At 43.7% G+C, this 20,253-nt stretch overlaps 1 protein-coding gene across 4 annotated transcripts in view; it reads left to right on the top strand.

Moving 5' to 3' along the window:
* CDC25C (cell division cycle 25C) overlaps positions 1 to 20,253 on the top strand; it is an 89,239-nt gene that overhangs the window by 61,709 nt on the left and 7,277 nt on the right. For all 4 annotated transcript variants that reach the window (XM_073651426.1, XM_073651424.1, XM_073651425.1 and 1 more), the window contains 3 exons: positions 3,495 to 3,584; positions 13,007 to 13,192; positions 14,308 to 14,409. In XM_073651426.1, coding sequence (XP_073507527.1) covers positions 3,495 to 3,584; positions 13,007 to 13,192; positions 14,308 to 14,409 — 378 coding nt within the window. The remainder of the gene's footprint in view (positions 1 to 3,494; positions 3,585 to 13,006; positions 13,193 to 14,307; positions 14,410 to 20,253) is intronic.

The following is a 20,253-nucleotide window of genomic DNA, read 5'->3' as shown; positions in this document are numbered from 1 at the left end:
ATGCGGAATTCCGCACGCGTTTATCGCGCGTTTTTCGCGCGTTTATCACGCGTTTTCCACATACGGAATTGCCTTGCGTTTTTTATGCATTGGACAAAGGCAATTCTGCTTGCGGAAACGCAAAATTAATTGACATGCTGCGGATTTTTGAACGCAGCATAAACGCTGCGGAAAAATCCGCAGCATGTGCATAGAACTTGCGGAATCCCATTGGGGACCATGGGGTGCGGGTTACCAAGCGTTTTACAAGCGTTTCCGCTGCGGAAATTCCGCATCAAAAACGCTTGAAAAACGCTACGTGGGCACACAGCCTTAAGAGCTGTAATTCTCAAACTCTTACTCCAACTAGAATGTGAATACCCTCAAATTAAAGCTGAAAATCTGCACTGTAAGCCCATATTGATTATAGAACTGTATTTTGAATATGCTTTGGTAACTTGTGTAACTGGCCAAATATTTCTACACTTTTTTTTTCCATTGATACAACAATCTTATTGTATAGTGTTGAGTAGGGGATAGACCTCAATCTCTATTTGTTATCCCAGCCATGCACTAAGGAGTTGCTTTTAAACACCTCATGTTTGTAATACTGGATGTAAACGGACGTAAATGTACATCCATTCTAGCGAATTTACACTGTTTTACCAAAGTATTACATCAGTGATTAAATAATTCCACTGTGAAGACCCCTAATGGACGTGAATAAATGATTAAAGGGATCCTATCAGGAGATTCATGGTACCTGTCCAATGGGCACCTCGAATCTGAAACTGGTTGTGTTATTGCAGTCATGTATGTTTTACTCCTGAAACTGACACTTTTCGGAGACAACATACTTTGACAAGCCAACTGAGGACCATCTGTCTTGGATGACTAGTACAAGAGGCAGGTCGCTTTTCCCAGCCCCACTTCCAATGACTGATGTGTCTCTGCCAAACCAACACAGTGAGAGACCTGTCGGTCAAAGGGGGAGCCACCAAGTGTGTAGAAGCCACTGGGGACCGGCCTCTTGGACTAGTGATCTGAGATGCTGATTGGTTCACTTTTTAAATAATGTTTATTGTAAGCAAAAAATGTGGATTGTAAATGTGGCGCCCCTGAGGGTTTGACCACAACAGGAATGCTGCACTTCTCTAATGGAGTGTAGTGTTCCTCCTCTGAGGTAAGAACAGTGTGATAGTCGTGACCCAACCTTTGCATCCAACACCACATTTCTCCACCAGAGGGAGCTAGTATGCACTAGGTGCTGCTCCCCTGGTTACAGGGAGACTGGGGAACCAAGAGTTAGGGGAACCAGTTAGTGGGTGAGGGTGGAGGACTTACAAGTTAGTTACACTTTAAATTTCAAATTTAATAAAAAGCCATCTTTGGTCTTGGTCTTTTTGCTGGTCCTTGTTAGTCAAGGCCTTTCGGCTGTTCTCTGTGCTGTCATATACTGTGTAAAATGTGACCTCCCTCCCGGTGCGCAGATCCTGTGTGGGCCTGCACCTTCAAGGGACACAGCCCTCGTACCTCAGCCTTGGGACGAGGGGCAGGTTGCAGATGAGGAATGTCTCAACCCGGCCAATGACCAGGACCAAGAAGGCCCAGAGCTCAAGAGTGTGGCTCCACAGCAAATGAATCCCAGGCAGGATGCAGACGGAGCGGAGTACGCCACCTGTCCTCGCCACGCTGATATATTCAGAGGGATTCCGGCTGCAAAAGGGGTACCGGCCTCCGACACCCGACCTTGCTACTCCATGTCCTGGTCGGGAAAGCCCGGTAGGCCCTGAGGATCCCACCGGGTATCGGATAGAGCGGAGCTGCCACCCGTGCCCTTGTTCTGAGTGGAGCTCAGAGGGAGACCCGGCCTATTTGCACACACGGACAGGAAAGGATTCGGTCTGTAGTTCAGGAACACTCTGGTGTAGGGTCCCGACTGAATGCTGGACTTACTCGGAGGTTGTCGGACCCCCGTCCCTGGTGACCGCAGGACTCCGCGGGGAGCAGGGAGTCGCCTTCCTTCTGCCATCTCTAAAGTGAGTAAAGCCTTGGAAGTTCACCCCTATGGCCTCCGGACTGTTTATTCTGCGCTACACCGCACGACGCGGCGTCCGTCATCCTCTACTACTACCCCCTCCATCCTGTCCCTCTGCCCTGAGGCCTTGCTCCGCCTGTGGGGAGTAGTAATAACTTTGGCCACCATAACACCATGCCTCAGCGGACTGCGGTGGCGCTGGTGACGCACACCAGGTGCTACAGGTGGCGTAGTCGTTAAATCAGCCACTCAACCCGGATGAGCCCACACCATCTCTTTTAATGTGACGGCCCTGAGCACGGGTCGGGTCCGGGCCACGGCTGCACCCCACCTCTCCATCACAGGACCCGACTCAGAGACCCCCATCACCCAGGGTAAACTAAAGGGCTTTTTCGAGCATGAGGCGTCTCATAAATAAATCCATTTTTGTCCCCTCAAAGTGGTTGTATTTTGTAAAATCTTAGATAATAATATCATGAAATAACTCTTCTTGCAAAAAACAGCATCGATGGAAAAATAATCATGTTCTAACTTAAAAAAAAAAATAGAATTCTAAAATTTGGTATCACTGTGATCATATTAACACATGGGATGAAGGTAAAATGTTATTTATGTCACTTATGGTAACAATGCAAAATATAGGCTGCAGAACAAAAAAATTGAATAATTGCTGTTTTTGTATAATTAGTTTTTTTGACTTGCATGATTAGTTGCGTGCAAGGGAGGTACATGGTTGTGATGGTAGCGCAAGACCCTTGCTGTTTTATGTAAAAATATATAAGTTCTACGATTGCTTTTGGAAAACTATTTTATTTTTAATTCCTGTGTAAAGTAGTTTTAATGCATTTGCTGAAGTTGTGTCCTGGATAATGTAAATGCTTCCTCCTCTGCCCAGGAGCTGTGGTATGATCAGACCATGTTCCACACAAGGTTCAGACACGGCCATTAAACGGGAACATTTATGATTATCTCAGCACAGGAACATTTTATTTAAATACATTCAATTGTGGAACTTATCATTCAAAGATCTACTGATTAAAATGAACTTTTGTTTGCAGGAAAACCCCTTTAAATTATTTTTAGAAGATGGTAGAAAGAGAATGAATTCAGTTTCACTATAAGAAGTTATTAATATAATTTACACTGCAATGCTCCTGCAATTTACTTCCAAAATGATCAATCATGAATAGTCATTAGGTCTTCTGATATACCGTATTTAGTAGCATTCTCTAAAATCTGATTGGCTTGTAAAGGGACCCTACATTCACTTCTGTTCAATAGCAAGTGATTGGTCCAAGCAATTACTGAAGGTCCGGCTGAATTAATGATATAATTTATATTGTAATAAAATATTTAAATATAATTTAACTACCAGTGACAGAGGCTCTTTAACTGGTTGTGCATTACGTATTGCTATGTAAATGTATCATAGGAATGCTAATATAATGATTTTTGGTGTTTTTTTTTTTATATGAAGAATACATCCACGGTACCTGCTAATTTGTCCTCTTCAATGGCTATTTTACTAAGTGGGCCCTTCTTGACTCAGGATGTAGATGTCAGTAATGTGAGTAAACATGATCATCTTCTCACTGTATTTTGCAGAGGCTTAGCTAAGAGATTACAGTACAGTTATAGGTGGTGACCTACAGCTGATGTGCTTTCTGATAGTCGTTCATTTTCCCATCTTTTTCATCTGCCCCAGACAGACACGACTTTTCCAGCCACGACTCATCTGCAGAGATAACAAAGACACATATGACTTCTCACATTTTCAGCACCGTCCCCATCTATTCCTAACCTGCACAAACTCCTCATCCTACTAATATCCCAATACTGAGCCACTGCTGCTGTATGTGTACCTATTACTGATTACTATACTTTAGTACGGCGGTGTTCACACTGTGCGGTAATGAGGCAGTGACCCAAGGAAAGTCCAACCTAGACATCTTTATTTGCCAAAAACTCACAACTCAAATGCAAAAGCTTTCCTCCGGATCGCAACCGGGATATCCACATAATCCGTGTAAAACTGTTGCCATGGGAGACTGCCGCGCAGTGTGACTTAAGATGCGTCAGACATGTTGCCTTCATAGGCCTGTGTTCAGCTTCACACAGGCTTGCGGAGCTTCCTGCTCTGCTGCTAGCAATCTCAACACTGACGCATCCAAAACCTTTGCTACAGGTTTTTAAATGGAATCTGTGGCCATAAGCAACTTGTATGACCCAGCTGGTGGGAGTGAACCGTCCCACTGCCATCCTGTAGTTCACTCGAAAAATAAAAGCTCATGCTGGGTTTTCTTAAATCCAACTTAACCAAATAGTTTGACCAAGTCCAAACTTTGCTTTTATTTTGCGCTGCAACCACAGCTGTGCCTGTAATTGCAATGCACTCCAGCGGGTTCAATATGCCTCTTTGTGCATCCTGGGGAATACATACCCTCCCTCGTATATGATCCCCCTCACTGACACACAATGCACACATTCACAATGCACGCACACACACTCAATATTATAATATAACCCTAACCCTGAGTATGAATAAAGAAGGTCGGCACTCTGTTTTATGGGAGGTGCTTGTAAGAGAATATATTTATTTATTTTACTCACTTGTATAGCACCATTAATTCCACCGCGCTTTAGAGACCTTATGATCGCTGTCTCCATGGGGGCTCACAATCTACATTCCCTATCAGTATGTCTTTGGCGTGTGCAAGGAAATCGAAGAACTCAGAGGAAACCCACGCAAAGACTGGGAGAACATACAAACTCCTTGTAGATGTTGTCCTTGGTGGGATTTGAACCCAGGACCCCAGCGCTGCAAGTGCTAACCACTGAGCCACCGTGCTGCCCCACAATATCACAAAAGTTAAAAATACAACACACTCATATGTTCTTTGCTTTTTATTGAATCAAAGAATTTTTTTTTAAATCAAACGTGATTATAAAGAATGCAAAAATCCCAAAAATTCATCCATGTAATTTGTGAATTTTTAAGAATATTCAACCTATTCAGGATGTATGGCACCTCAGTTTAGTGTGTCATACATCCTGAACAGGTTTCATCTGAGTTTCTTTGGCATCCTTTTCCCATTGAGCACTGTGACTATATGTGAATAAGGCTCGGGATGAGCCGTAACGTTATAATTGAAAAAGTCACATTTGAATATTCTTGAAAATTCACAATTTAGGTGAATGCATTTTTGGGATTCTTGTATTCTTTATAATTGCGTTTGATTCTAAGAAATTTCTTGGATTCATTAAAAAGCAAAGAACATGTGAGTGCTGTATTTTTAACTTTCCTGAATCCTGAGGAGTCCGCCGGCAGACAAAACAAAATCGTGGGTGGCGCAACGCGGTGATTTCATCACATCGGTGGCACGCAGGGTGCCCTGGCGTGATGATGTCATCAGGCAGCTCTGCACCCAGTTTGTCCATGTGTCTACCTGCAGAGCAGTTGTGCAGGGAGGCACTGTCTCCTTCCGCCAATGCAGAGTGTAACTGCGCTGTGCACACTAATACAGTTTAGAATGGCAATATCTCATATAAACAAATTTCTACTGTTTAACCTATTGTACGTGTCACTCAATGCTGATGCAGCTTCACAGGGAGACCGCCTTTAACCTTGTGTGGGTTTGCAGCCCAGAGTCTATAGAAGGACTCAAAGGTTTTTGTACTGGCTTATAGATACACTAACATGTATTTTACAAATGTAGAAAATAAAATTAAACTTCCTTATGGAACATTAGAAAATGAGACTATCTAAATAAATGTATTGGTATCGGAGCTTACCAGCTCTTTAAAAGGGTTGTAAATAACTGAACACCCCCTTCTTCACTGCTTAAGTGCCCCACATATACTTGCCTCCTAGACCGGCGCCATTCATTCAATGTCTGCACTGTTACTCCCACTGACTGGCTGCAGCCTTTCAGTATTAGTTCAGAGCTGCCTCTGTCATGTGATTGCTGGGAATTACGGCACTAAAATTGCAGTGTCTGCACTGGTTTGAGGGGTAGGTATGTTGTGTTGTGGTTTTTTTTTTTTTTATGAGGTACTTAGAGTAACCATTATTTATGAAATAAAAATTAAAATCATTAATACTTAAGCAGCTTTGTATAATATAACATTTTATTTTCATATCAGAAAAATCCCCCTTTTTTTTTCACCAGGACTGATCATTAATTTTCAGTATTATCAATTCTCGGGTAAAATCTGCCCAGATTATTACATTGCTGAGATAGATGGCAGCTATTACTGCTAAGAGCCTATGTTAGGGGGAGGAGGAGCGCTGCCTCGAGCTCCTCTCTCTTCTGTCTATATCAAACCTTATCAGCAGCTGGCTTCTTATGTCTTAGTAATGTAATAATCAGTCTCCATTGAACCCAGATTTATTCGTTCTCCCATGACAGCACCACGAGAGAGGGAATCTGCCTACCAAGGACCGGAAACCAACAGGCTTAATAGGGGGCGGTCCTCCCTCTTGCCTCAGTTTGGTTTCCTGTCCTTGATGGGACCCTTCAGGCTTGCCTGTAGATGCCTTGCCTGATTGGCCGGGTTTTAGTGGGGATGCTTTCTCCACTCCAGCTGGTTCAGATGTTGGTGCCACAGTGGACTCAAGGGGGTCTGCACCGTGTGCGCATGCCTGGGGGGAGAAACTCAGGCGCAGCCCAGCAACCCCTGTTGCCCGGAGCTCGCTGATGCTCTCCGGACTCCCCAACCCCCCCCCTCCACGTGGTGCGGCGTGGTTACGGGCCAGTATCGCGGGACGCAGATCTGGGGGCGTGGCCTCGGCTGACTCACTTCCAGGTCTGCGTCCTCCTGAGCCCTCACGTCTGCTGCGGCGGCAGAATGCCGGCGAGGGGGAGCGCTTGGGTCGCGGTCACGTGATCTGGAAATCTTCAGTGCCCGGTATATGCATGAGCCAGGTTCACTGAAAGATTGCTTCCTGTTGGTCTGCATGATGGAAGTGCAGGCAGAACACGTTCATCAGGAGCACAAGCCATAAGAGTAGCTTCGGCATCAGCTGCTTTCTGGGAAGCACCATGAGGGCTCGGCAAAATCCATGGTTAAAAACAGTCGCCCTCGCTCTGGCAGTTGGAGCGACCAGTCTGGAGTCAAGCCTGGAGGCAGCCAGCGGAGCTCCGGCAGACGTGATTATTCGGCAGCCTCTAGAACCCTCAGCTGCGACAGATCCTTCGTCCATCCCGGTAGTATTAACCTGTTGGTGGGGTAAGTAATCTTCGAGAAAGTTCACTAGGGTAATAGCGTCCCCTTCTTTTTCCTGTCTTTCAGGGGAAGAAGTGTGCCTCTAAAGTAAAACACAAGGAATGCGTTTTATGTAAAGCCCCATTACCAGACGCCTACCCTAATAGGCTCTGTCAGTCATGTATTAGAGAAATGGTGACTGAAGAGACCCCCCCCCCCCCCCCCAACCTCTCAGCGGAGTTAAAATCCCTTGTTAAAACAGAGATCTGCAAAGCCCTGGCAAGCAGGAAAAGTCCGGTGGACTCCCCTTCAGACAGTTCCCTGGTTTCGGATGGTGAAGTTAGCTCGGCAGTCTCATCTGAGTCAGCATCCTCTTCAGACAAAAGCTTAAGTCGCCATTGCTTTCCCCTGAATGAGGTGGACATCTTAGTGAAAGAAGTCCGCTCTACAATGGGAATTGTGGATACAAGGGCCGAGCGATCGGTGCAGGACCTGATGTTTTGGGGTCTGGACAAAAGAAAGAGGAGATGCTTTCCATTGGTGGGTTAGTCCAGGGGTTAGTGCAGAAGGAGTGGAAAAAGCCAGAAATAAAGGGTTCCCTTCCTCCTTCGCTTAAAAGGAAGTATCCCTTCGAGTCATCTTCCTCTTCATGGGATAAAGCCCCAAAACTGGACGCTGCCATTGCCAAGGCCTCTAAGTCATTTTCTTTACCATTTGATGATATAGGGGCTCTAAAGGACCCACTTGATAGAAAGGCGGATGCCTTCCTCAAGGGTGCTTGGGAGATGGCAGCAGGAACCCTAAGGCCGGCAGTAGCATCAACATGTACCTCCAGATCTCTCATGCTCCGGCTGCAGCAATTGGAGTCCCAGCTAAAGTCTAAGGTTTCTTGAAAAGACATCCTATCTAATTTCCCATTAATCCAGAGCGCAGCGGCCTTCTTGGCAGATGCCTCTGCAGATGCGGTGAGGTTAGCAGCCAGGTCAGTGGCCTTGTCCAACGCAGCTCGCAGGGCCTTATGACTAAATTGTTGGCCGGGGGATCTCCAAGCTAAAGCGAGACTTTGCTCCATCCCTTGTGAGGGAGGTTTATCTTTTTGGTTAGTCAATGGCGAGATACTGGAAAAGGCAGGGGACACTCAAAAAGGCTTTCCGTCAGTTTCCCTACCATCGTATAAACGTGCTTTCCGGAAGAAAAAGTTCGTCCAGAGAAGATCAACTAAAGAACAGGATAGATATGAGCCCCGCAGGGGGAAAAATGGTAGAGGGCTATTACTTGGTTCCTTCTCCCAAGGACCCCGGAAGAAAGGACAATGACTCGTTCCCCAGGTGGGGGGGAAGGCTGTCATCCTTTTTTCCCATCTGGGAACGTATTTCCAACAACAGTTGGATCCTAGGTCTGGTCAGTTCGGGGTTAAGCGTGGATTTCCAATATGCACCCCCACAGAGATTTATGGTAACCCACTCTCGTTCCTCCCCCGTGCAGCAATTAGCTCTGGAATTGCAAGTCCAGGAAACTCGTACAGAAGTCTGTCTTGTGGTAGGTTCCGGGTTCAGAAAAGGAGAGAGGATTTTACTCCCCTCCCTTTCTGATCCCAAAGCCCAATGGTTCCTTCAGAACGGTTATAAACTTGAAATCCCTAAATAAGTAAGTATTTGAGAGTGCCTTCGTTTAAAATGGAGTCTTTAAGTTCCACAATAAAACTTATTTTTCCTGAGTGTTACATGGCGGTCCTGGACCTTAAGGATGTGTATTATCACATACCCATTCATGAGGGATATCCGAAATACCTCAGGGTGGCAGTTAAATTACCTGGGGTGGGAAGACACTTTTAGTACTCGGCCCTTCCTTTTGGTCTGGCAGTTGCTCCTAGAATTTTTACCAAGGTCATGGCTGAGGTTATGGCTCATCTTCGGGAGAAAGATGTGCTTATCATTCCCTACCTGGACGATCTCCTGGTGGTGGGAAATTCCTTCCTTCATTGTAGTACACTTTTGGAGAAAGTAATGGTCGCTCTGAAAGACCTTGGTTGGTTACTAAACTTAGAAAAATCTAGGCTTAAGCCCATGAAGACCCAGCAGTATTTGGGTGTCGTGCTGGACTCAGAACTGCAGGAGTCCCGTCTTCCAGACTCAAAGATTAGGAAGATACAGCTCCTTGTGGAGGCGGCTATTCAGAACCCCTCCATGTCTCTCAGAAGAGCAATGTCCCTGTTGGGAACTTTAACCTCACGTTTCCCAGCAGTTTTATGGGCACAGTACCATTCCATGACCCTGCAGTGGGAAGTTTTACACAATGAGTTTATCCTCAAGGAGCATCTGGAAGTTTTTTTTGACTTTCTCCCCCCGATCAGTTTTATCTTTGTTGGTGGATGGATGTTCGGAACCTGTCCAGAGGTGTCACATGGGTGATATATCCATCTTGTGTAGTCACCACCGATTTTGTTTGACAACCGGGTTGCTGTGGCACACTTAAACCACCAAGTCGGCACTAAATCAAAAACTTTGAAGGTTTCAGACCGGTTGCTACAGTTGGCAGAAAAACATTATCCTCTCCCTTACCGCCTTGCATATAAAGGGAAAAGAGAATGTCAAGGTGGACTTTGAGTCGAAACACGCTAAAAGGAGGAGAATGGGTTCTCAATCAAAGGGTCTTTTTTCAGATTACTCAGATTTGGGGACACCCTGTGATGGATCTGTTCGCCACAAAACAGAATCGAAAACTAAAAGTTTTCTGTTCCCTGAACCCGATGAAAGATCCTCTAGTAGTAGACTCCCTCCTAATCCCCTGGGACTTCAGCATGGGTTATGCGTTCCCTCCGTTATCCCTTCTTCCAGCTGTCATCAAGAAAATCAGGGCCGACAAGGCCAGAGTCATACTGATAGCCCCCTTCTGGCCCAAGAAGCCTTGGTTCTCTTGCCTTTGGGAGATGTCAGTTTCAGATCCGTGGGTCCTTCCGGAGATTCTGGATCTCCTCTCTCAGGGGCCAGTTTTCCATCCTCATGCTCTGAATTTACAGCTGATGGCGTGGAATTTGAGAGGGCGTTATTGAGAAGGGGTTTCTCATCAAATTTAGTGGACACCCTCTTACGTAGCCGGAAAGCTATCACCATGCGCATTTATTCGAGAACCTGGAAAACATTCTTAACTTTCTCGTGGACTAAGGTGGAGGATGGGGCCTCTGTGGGACAGATTCTGGAATTTCTTCAGAAGGGGCTGAGCTGGGTTGGTCTACAAGTACCCTAAAGGTACAGGTATTGGCACTGGGAGCCTTATCTGTGATCTAGCTAAAAATTTGTGGGTTTCTCTGTTTATTAGGGCATCTTTTAGATCTAGACCCATCTCAAGTTCCAACATAATGCCTTGGGACTTGAATTTGGTCTTAACAGCATTAACTGGCTCTCCCTTTGAGCCCTTAGATTCGGCCTCTCTGAGACATGTCATTTTAAGACAGCTCTTCTGGTAGCACTGACTTCGGCTAGGAGAGTAAGTGATATCCAGAGTCTCTCCTCGGTTCCACCCTACACTCAGATCCTGGAGGATAGGGTAGTCTTCAAACCAGATCCGGCGTACCTTCCTAAGGTAGCTACCTTCTTCCACAGAACCCAGGAGATTATTCTACCTTTTTGTCCCAACCCCCAAAATCCGGTAGCGGACAAGCTACACACCCTAGATGTTAGTAGGTGCATAATCAGATACCAGTCTGTTACTGAAGGGTTTAGGAAGGAGAGATCCCTCTTTGTTTGTCACCAGGGGGTTAAAAATAGGTTGTAGGGCCTCGAACCCCACCTTTGCTCTTTGGATCCGGGGCTCTATTGCTCTGGCCTATTCATCAAGTGGGATGGAAGTACCAGAGGGTCTGAGGGCCCATTCTACTCGGGAAATGGCGACCTCCTGGGCGGAGAAAACATGCGTCTCCATAGAGGAGATATGTAAGGCTGCTACTTGGTCCTCTACAAATACCTTTTTCAAACACTATAGGTTGCATATGGGTGACTCTTCCAACCTCACTTTTGGTAGAAGGGTGCTCCAGACTGTGGTCCCCCCCCCCCCCCCCTAGTTTCTCCATTCTCTGTAATTCTCTCGTGGTCATGTCATGGGAGAACGAATAAAGTCTTAGTTACTTACTGGTAACGTAATTTTTCGGAGCCCATGAGAGCACCCTTATATTCACTCCCTTCACATTGGTGGGAGCACTCCCTTTTAGTTGGATATTCACTCACTCTTATAAGGTGTTTTGGAGTGGGTGTTTGTATGGATATATAGGTATTTGGTTGTTGGCTCTTTTTTGGGGGCAAAAAAAAAAGAGTAAGGTGTCGTTTTGTTCTTACTAACCTTGGCGGTTCTCTCATGCTCTGTTAACCAAACTGAGGCGAGAGGGAGGACCGCCCCCTTTTAAGCCTGTAGGTTTCCTGTCCTTGGTGGGCGGATTCCCTCTCTTGTGGTGCTGTCATGGGCTCTGAAAAATCACGTTACCGGTAAGTAAGTAACTAAGACTTTTCCTCACGAATTGAGATTTTTGAGAATGAATGATCAGTCCTTTTTTTCATGTGTAATAATGATTTATGAAATAAAACCTAAACAGACGGTTACTCTTTAAGCAGTTGTTGAGTAGTGGACAATCCCTTTTAAAATTAGCTCTGTCCTTACCATGTACCATCAATATTAGATCAGTGGGGGAACAACTGTAGGGACTCTTGCCTATAAGCTGTATGAAGAGGCCACGGCCTTCCAGTGAGGGCCACATCCTCCTCATAGTCTAGTGGGCACAGCCTACTATGCAGTTGTGTCAGTCTAGGTGAATAGGACTAATCTACAATATAAAGTACATCTTCTGCTAAAAGTAAGGAATCGTTTTATACCAATACGTGCTCAGGTGCGGAACATGAGACTCTGGATCGCTATGCACTTTTCAAACAGCTAATTCGCAGGCGTTTCAGTAATCGGGACCCTACCAATCTAAGACTTGATATAAACCAGTAAACCAAAAAAATAGTTCAAATTTTAAAAAGGAGTAAACAGACCAAGCCAATGTAATCCTATAAGTATTACTCCATAATTACAGAATATTAGACAAATGTATACAAATAATAAACACTTATTAGAAGATGATACATGAATTATTAAATTCAAATAACAAAGAAAAAAGGGGGGAGTGGTGATGAAGGACACAATATAATCAAAATAATTGACAATTCAAAGAGTAGCCACTAGATGGCAGAAAACTACCAATAAGTAATATAAACATTTTATATTGCATACACATATGTGCTATTACTTATTGGTAGTCTTCTGCCATCTAGTGGCTACTTTTTGCATTGTCTTTTATTTTCATTACATGGTCTTCCTCATCAGCCTTAACCTTTTTTTGTTTATTTGATTTTTAATATTTTTTTATGTAAGTTATATGATCATATAATCTAACAATTGGCCAGCAACTTAAAAAAAAATAGAACAGAAAATCAATTATATTTAAGAAATCACAACGGCATATATTATATCCCCACAGCCATAGCTACCAATACAGAACATTTTAAATGTAATTTGTTTATGGGGGTGAAAAAACACTATTCCACAGAAACTTTTTGAAAAACCAGCAAAAAAAAAAAAAAAAAAAAAAAAAGTTTGAGACCAAAATAAGCCTGATCATCTAAATTGTTGAATACATGTTTTCTGCACACTTTCAAATTTTAGATTATTCTGGACTGTATTACTAGTATTAGGATTGTACATTTCATCTATGCAAGACAAATATGTTAGAAATCTAACTTCTGCATTGTGCAGGTGTCCATGAATCGAAGTCGCCTTTACAGATCACCATCTATGCCTGAGAAACTAGACCGGCCTGTGCTAAAGAGAGCAATAATTAGACTGCAAGAGAATGAGACTCCAGTTAAGATGAAAAGAAGGCGCAGTACTAACAGCCCCCTGCAGCCTGAAGCCAATGAAAACTGCCAGCCAAGAAGACGGGTGAGGAAATCCTGCATTCAGGGTTGGGGCTACATTTTGGAGTATAGTGTATCATTGAGGACTTTCAGCTCCTGTTCGAAATGTGATGCATCTTAAAGAGGGTAAATATACTTGCGTATGTATTCTTATTATATCAAGGAATAACTTGAATCTCCGTTTTCTAAATCTAAATAGACCAAATTCTGTCCGGAATGATTTCTAAGCACTGGTTGGGTGGTGCTCAATGTTTCCGATACAGAGCCCCAGCATAGCCATATATTACCAGTAAATTACTGCTAATCTCTTTACACACTCTCCTTCATAATGGCGTTAGGGGAAGAGTCAGGACCCCTTTACACACTAACTGGCTATTGGAATCATCCAGGATTCATCTACGTGTATGTCTAATTTTAAATGGTCACTCATTCCAATAAACATTTCATCTATAGCACAAGCAAATGTACTAAACTTTAATGTATCTTATCAGAGAAATCTATACTTTTTATCCACTTATGAGCCACTTCTTCCTCTGCCTCTTGAACTTAAAGCTGCAACTTTTTAGTAAGGGTTTATTTCACCCAGGACTGTATTCATAACTATTCCATGCTGATTCTGAACATGCCCTACATAGATACAGAGGAGCAGGGGTGCTTCATGATTGTTTGTGATGTGCCTGGGACACATCATTGCATCTAGTCTTCACCAGCTCAGAGTCAACTGCATATTAGAGCGTAAGTCGAGGGGAAATATGGAGAAACATGCAGGATACAAGACTTATAATGGTTCCTTGTCAAGATCATCAAAGCGTCAACTATTGCATTTAGATGCAATTCTTCTGGCATACTGACCGTTTCAATGTAACAGTAATTTCAATATCCAAACCAGCCACATGGCAATGTGTACCTGCTGCAATGCTACTCCAAAGTGACACACGTAATTACCTACTCACTATGGAGCATGGGAAGTTATTCTTAAAAAGCATAATAATGGCTTTTAACCATTCTTTTACCCTTACTGATGCCTGCATTATGAACAGTAATTATTAAGTGCTCATAATATACTCGGCGGCCACTAATCTATTTATGGATAATCGCTACATTATTGCTTGTGTGACTTATCTTAGACTTTGTTATTAGGGCTCCTCGCTGAAGAAGACTCTTTCTCTATGTGATGTCGATATTACAAAGGCTTTGGATGAGGATTACAGTCACAGACAGCTAATTGGAGACTTTTCAAAGGTGACATTATGCACATTAACATTGGACTGTATTAACCACAGCATAAAACTTTTTTTTTTTTTTAGTTAAATGGAATCTGTCAGTTGGTTCTTGCTACCTCATGTGAGAGCAGTCTGATGTAGGCAAAGAGAAGCTGAATGTAATGAGGTATCACTTAGATTACTGGGTGCAGCCGTTCTGATACAATCAGAGTTTTAGATTCCGAATGAAGCAGAGCTGAGAAAGCCAACACCACTAGCACCAGGCTCTTGGTGTACAATACAAACTCCATAGCCAGTGAGGCGCTTTGTTACCGGACTAGTTTGGCAATGTTAATCTCTTAGTGATAAATCCTTTACAGTTAGTAAACAACAAGTGACACATCCTTGAATTATGTATTTCAGCCTCTATCTCCTGCTGTCTTTAGTTTACACAGCAAAAACCTGCTGACAGATTCCCTTTAATACTGCCCAAAATAAGCTCCGTCTGCACTTTGCTTGTATTCTAAGGGCCTGTGCACACATTCCAGTTATGTCATGGGTTTTTTTTCTGCATGGATTTGTCACAAAACCTAAGCTTTCCAATTGCCAGCAAAGTGAATGAGAATCCTGAAGTCTCATACACACATTTCTTATTTTTTACTTGCAGATTTGCAACAGATTTAAATGGGCAGCATGTCAACTTTTTGTTTTTGCTGCAGATTTCACCCATACTAATGAGTGGGGAAAAATCTGCAACAAAAAAGCTTTCATTTTATGCAGCATTTTTCCTGCCAAGATATTTCTGCACCAAATGCTCTTTTTAGTGTTTTCATAAGCTTTAAAAATAAAAAAACATTTAACTTTTTGTGCTATAAAGTACTTGTGTAGCAAACAACACAAGTATTTGCAAACATACAGATACATTTCCATTTTGAGATTATATTTGTTTTTTAAAGTCTGAACGTTCCTTACCCATCAGTGTTACCATACTGATATCAGAATATAGCAAGCATAAGATGGCCAGTAGCAGTGGATGCAGATCACTTCAGTAAGTGAAAATTGGATGCCTTTGACCCCTGGCATCACTTATGTCTCTAGAAAAGAAATGATAGGGCAGAAAATAGTGGTTTGTGAAAGTATTCACCCCCTTGTCATTTTTGTGTTTTGCTATCTGACAACCTGGAAGTTCAGTTTTTTTTTTGAGAGCTTGCATCAGTTCATGTAAAGTGCATGCCTACAATTGTGAACATTTGGTTTTTATTTTATTGTGAAGCAAACAAGAAATAGGGACAAAGTAACTGAAAACTTCAGTGTGCATAACTGTGCACCCCCCTAAAGTCAGTACTTTGTAGATCCTCCTTTTGTGGCAATTACAGTGGGGAAAAAAAGGATTTAGTCAGCCACCAATTGTGCAAGTTCTCCCACTTAAGAAGATGAGAGAGTCCTGTAATTGACATCATAGGTAGACCTCAACTAGGAGAGACAACATGAGAAAACAAATCCTGAAAATCACATTGTCTGATTTGGAAAGAAACTTTTTTCAAATTTTGGTAGAAAATAAGTATTTGGTCAATTACAAACAAGCAAGATTTCTGGCTCTCACAGACCTGTAACTTCTTCTTTAAGAGGCTCCTGTGTCCTCCACTCATTACCTGTAGTACTGGCACCTGTTTGAACTTGTTATCTGTATAAAAGACACTTGTCCGCAACCTCAAACAGTCACACTCCAAACTCCACTATGGTGAAGACCAAAGAGCTGTCGAAGGACACCAGAAACAAAATTGTAGCCCTTCATCAGGCTGGGAAGACTGAATCTGCAATAGGCAAGCAGCGTGGTGTGAAGAAATCTACTGTGGGAACAATAATTAGAAAATGGAAGACATACAAGACCACTGATAATTTCCCTCAATCTGGGATCTCACCCCGTGGGGTCAAAATGATCTCCAGAATGGGGAGTAAAAAACCCAGAACCACACTGTGGAACCTAGTGAATGACCTGCAGAGAGCTGGGACCAACTTTACACAGGCTACCATCAGTAACACACTACGCTACCAGGGATCAGATCCTGCAGTGCCAGATGTGTCCCCCTGCTTAAGCCATTACATGTCTGGGCCCGTCTGAAGTTTGTTAGAGAGCATTTGAATGATCCAGAAGAGTATTGGGAGAATGGCATATGGTCAGATGAAACCAAAGTAGAACTGTTTGGTAGAAACACAACTCGTCGTGTTTGGAGGAGCGAGAATGCGGAGTTTAATCCAAAGAACACCATACCTACTGAGAACCATGGGGGTGGCAACATCATGCTTTGGGGCTGTTTCTCTGCCAAGGGACCAGGACGACTGATCCGTGTACATGAAAGAATGAATGGGGCATGTATCGTGAGATTTTGAGTGCAAACCTCCTTCCATCAGCAAGGGCATTGAAGATGAAACATGGCTGGGTCTTTCAGCATGACAATGATCCCAAGCACACTGCCAGGGCAACGAAGGAGTGGCTTCATAAGAAGCATTTCAAGGTCCTGGAGTGGCCTAGCCAGTCTCCTGATCTAAATCCTATAGAAAACCATTGGAGGGAGTTGAAAGTCCATGTTTCCCAGCGACAGTCCCAAAACATCACTGCTCTAGAGGAGATCTGCATGGAGGAATGGGCCAACATACCAGCAACAGTGTGTGCCAACCTTGTGAAGAATTACAGAAAATGTTTGACCTGTCATTGCCAACAAAGGATATATAACTAAGTACTGAGATTAATTTTTGTAGGTGACCAAATACACTGCTCAAAAAACTAAAGGGAACACTTATATTCTGTTTAACTCCAAGTAAATCAAACTTCTGTGAAATCAAACTGTCCACTTAGGAAGCAACACTGATTGACAATCAATTTCACATGCTGTTGTGCAAATGGAGTAGACAATAGATGGAAATTATTTCTAATTATCAAGACACACTCAATAAAAGAGTGGTTCTGCAGGTGGAGACCACAGACCACATCTCAGTACCAATGCTTTCTGGCTGATGTTTTGGTCACTTTTGAATGTTGGTTGTGCTTTCACACTCGTGGTAGCATGAGATGGACTCTACAACCACAGAAGTTGCTCAGGTAGTGCAGCTCATCCAGGATGGCACATGAATGCAAGCTGTGGCAAGAACATTTTCTGTCTGTCAGTGTAGTGTCCAGAGGCTGGAGGCGCTACCAGGAGACGTGGAGGGGGCCGTAGGAGGGCAACAACCCAGCATCAGGACCGCTACCTGTGCCTTTGTGCAAGGAGGAACAGAAGGAGCACTGCCAGAGCCCTGCAAAATGACCTCCAGCAGGCCACAAATGTGCATGTGTCTGCACAAACGGTTAGAGACCGACTCCATGAGGGTGGTATGAGGGCCCGATATCCACAGATGGGGGTTGTGCTCACAGCCCAACACCGTGCAGGACGCTTGGCATTTTCCACAGAACACCAGGATTGGCAAAGTCGCCACTGGCGTCCTGTGCTCTTCACAGATGACAGCAGGTTCACACTGAGCATATGTGACAGACATGACCGAGTCTGGAGACGCCGTGGAGAGCAATCTGCTGCCTGCAACATCCTTCAGCATGACCGGTTTGGCAGTGGGTCAGTAATGGTGTGAGGTGGCATTTCTTTGGAGGGCCGCACAGCCCTCCATGTGCTCGCCAGAGGTAGCCTGACTGCCATTAGGTACCGAGATGAGATTCTCAGACCCCTTGTGAGACCATATGCTGGTGCGGTTGGTCCTGGGTTTCTCCTAATGCAGGACAATGCCAGACCTCATGTGGCTGGAGTGTGTCAGCAGTTCCTGCAAGATGAAGGCATTGAAGCTATGCACTGGCCCGCCCGTTCCCCAGACCTGAATCCGATTGAGCGCATCTGGGACGTCATGTCTTGCTCCATCCACCAACGTCACGTTGCACCACAGACTGTCCAGAAGTTGGCGGATGCTTTAGTCCAGGTCTGGAGGAGATCCCACAGGAGACCATCCGCAACCTCATCAGGAGCATGCCCAGGCATTGTAGGGAGGTCATACAGGCACGTGGAGGCCACACACAATACTGAGCCTCATTTTGACTTGTTTTAAGGACATTACATCAAAGTTGGATCAGCCTGTAGTGTGTTTTTCCACTTTAATTTTGGGGGTGACTCCAAATCCAGGCCTCCATTTGTTAATAAATTTGATTTCCATTGATGATTTTTGTGTGACTTTGTCAGCACATTAAATTTTGTACAGAACAAAGTATTCAATGAGAATATTTCATTCATTCAGATCTAGGATGTGTTATTTGAGTGTTCCCTTTATTTTTTTGAGCAGAGTACTTATTTTCCACCAAAATTTGAAAAAAAATTCTTTCCAAATCAGACAATGTGATTTTCAGGATTTGTTTTCTCATTTTGTCTCTCATAGTTGAGGTCTACCTATGATGTCAATTACAGGCCTCTCTCATCTTTTTAAGTGGGAGAACTTGCACAATTGGTGGCTGACTAAATACTTTTTTTCCCCACTGTACATCTATCTGCAAGTCTCCTTGAATAAGTCTCTGAGCTTTCTACATCTTGCCACTGAGGTTTTTGCCCATTCTTCAAGGCAAAACTGCTCCAGCTCCTTTAAAGTTAGATGGTTTCCTCTGGTGAACAGTAATCTTCAAGTCTGACCACAGATTCTCAATTGGGTTAAGGTCTGGGCTTTAACTTATCCACTCCAAAACATTTACATGTTTCACCTTAAAACACTCGACTGTTGCTTTAGCAGTATTCTTTGGTTCATTGTCTTGTGGGAAGGTGAACGTCCATCCCAGTCTCAAATCACTGACAGACTGAAACAGGTTTTGCTCAAGAATATCCCTGTGTTTGGCACAATCTGTCTTCCCCTCGACTCAGACCATTTTCCCTATCCCAGCTGCCGAAAAACATCCCCACAGCATGATGCTGCCACCACCATGTTTCACTGTGGGGATGGTGTTCTTGTGATGAACAGTGTTGGTTTGGCATTAGAAATAGCCTTTACCTTGGTGGCCAAAAAGTAAAATTTGGTCTCATCTGACCACATCACCTTCCTTCATATATTTAGGGAGTCTCCCACATATGTTTTGGAAAACTCAAAATGAGCCTTACAATTTTTGTGTGTAATTATTTAAAGCCATTTTTTTTCGGCCACTCTTCCATAAAGACCATCTTATTGTGGTCATATGGACAGATACTCCAGTTTCTGCTTGGGAACGCTGCAGCTCCTCCAGGGTTACTTTTGGTCTCTGTGCTGCCTCTCCGATTAATGCCTTTCTTGCCCGAGCTGAGCGTTTTAAGAGGCGGTCCTCTCTTGGCAGGTTTGTTGTGGTACCATGTTCTTTCCATTTGATGATGGTGCTCCCATCAGAGATATGGGATATTTATCTTTTTATAACCCAACCCTGACTTGTACTTCTCAACAACTTTGTCCCTGACTTGTTTGGAGATCTCCTTGGTTTTCATGATGTTGTTTGGTTAGTGGTGCCTCTTGCTTAATGGTGTTGCAGCCTCTGTGGCCTTTCAGAAAATGTGTGAATATACTGACAGACCATGTGACACTTAGATTGCACACAGGTGGACTTCCTTTCACTAAGCATGTGACTTATGAAGGGAATTACTTGCACCAGAAATTTTTAGGAGCTTCATCGCAAAAGGGGTGAATACATATGCACATGCCAATTTTTAGTTATTTGATCCCATAAATGTAATTTATGTCTATATTTTTCTCACTGCACTAACTTACACTATTTATTTAGTGTTGATGCATCACACTCAAATCGGATTACAAAAATATTTAAAAACTGGTTATAATGTAACAAAATGGGTAAAAAGCCAAGGGGGTGAATACTTTCACAAGCCACTGTAGCTGCATT

Source organism: Phyllobates terribilis, unplaced genomic scaffold (assembly GCF_046119375.1).
Source record: "Phyllobates terribilis strain yellow unplaced genomic scaffold, ASM4611937v1 Scaffold_11__3_contigs__length_659146591, whole genome shotgun sequence".
Lineage (NCBI taxonomy): Eukaryota > Metazoa > Chordata > Amphibia > Anura > Dendrobatidae > Phyllobates > Phyllobates terribilis.
Note: the sequence above shows the minus strand (reverse complement) of the source record. Positions and strands in the feature narration are given on the sequence as shown.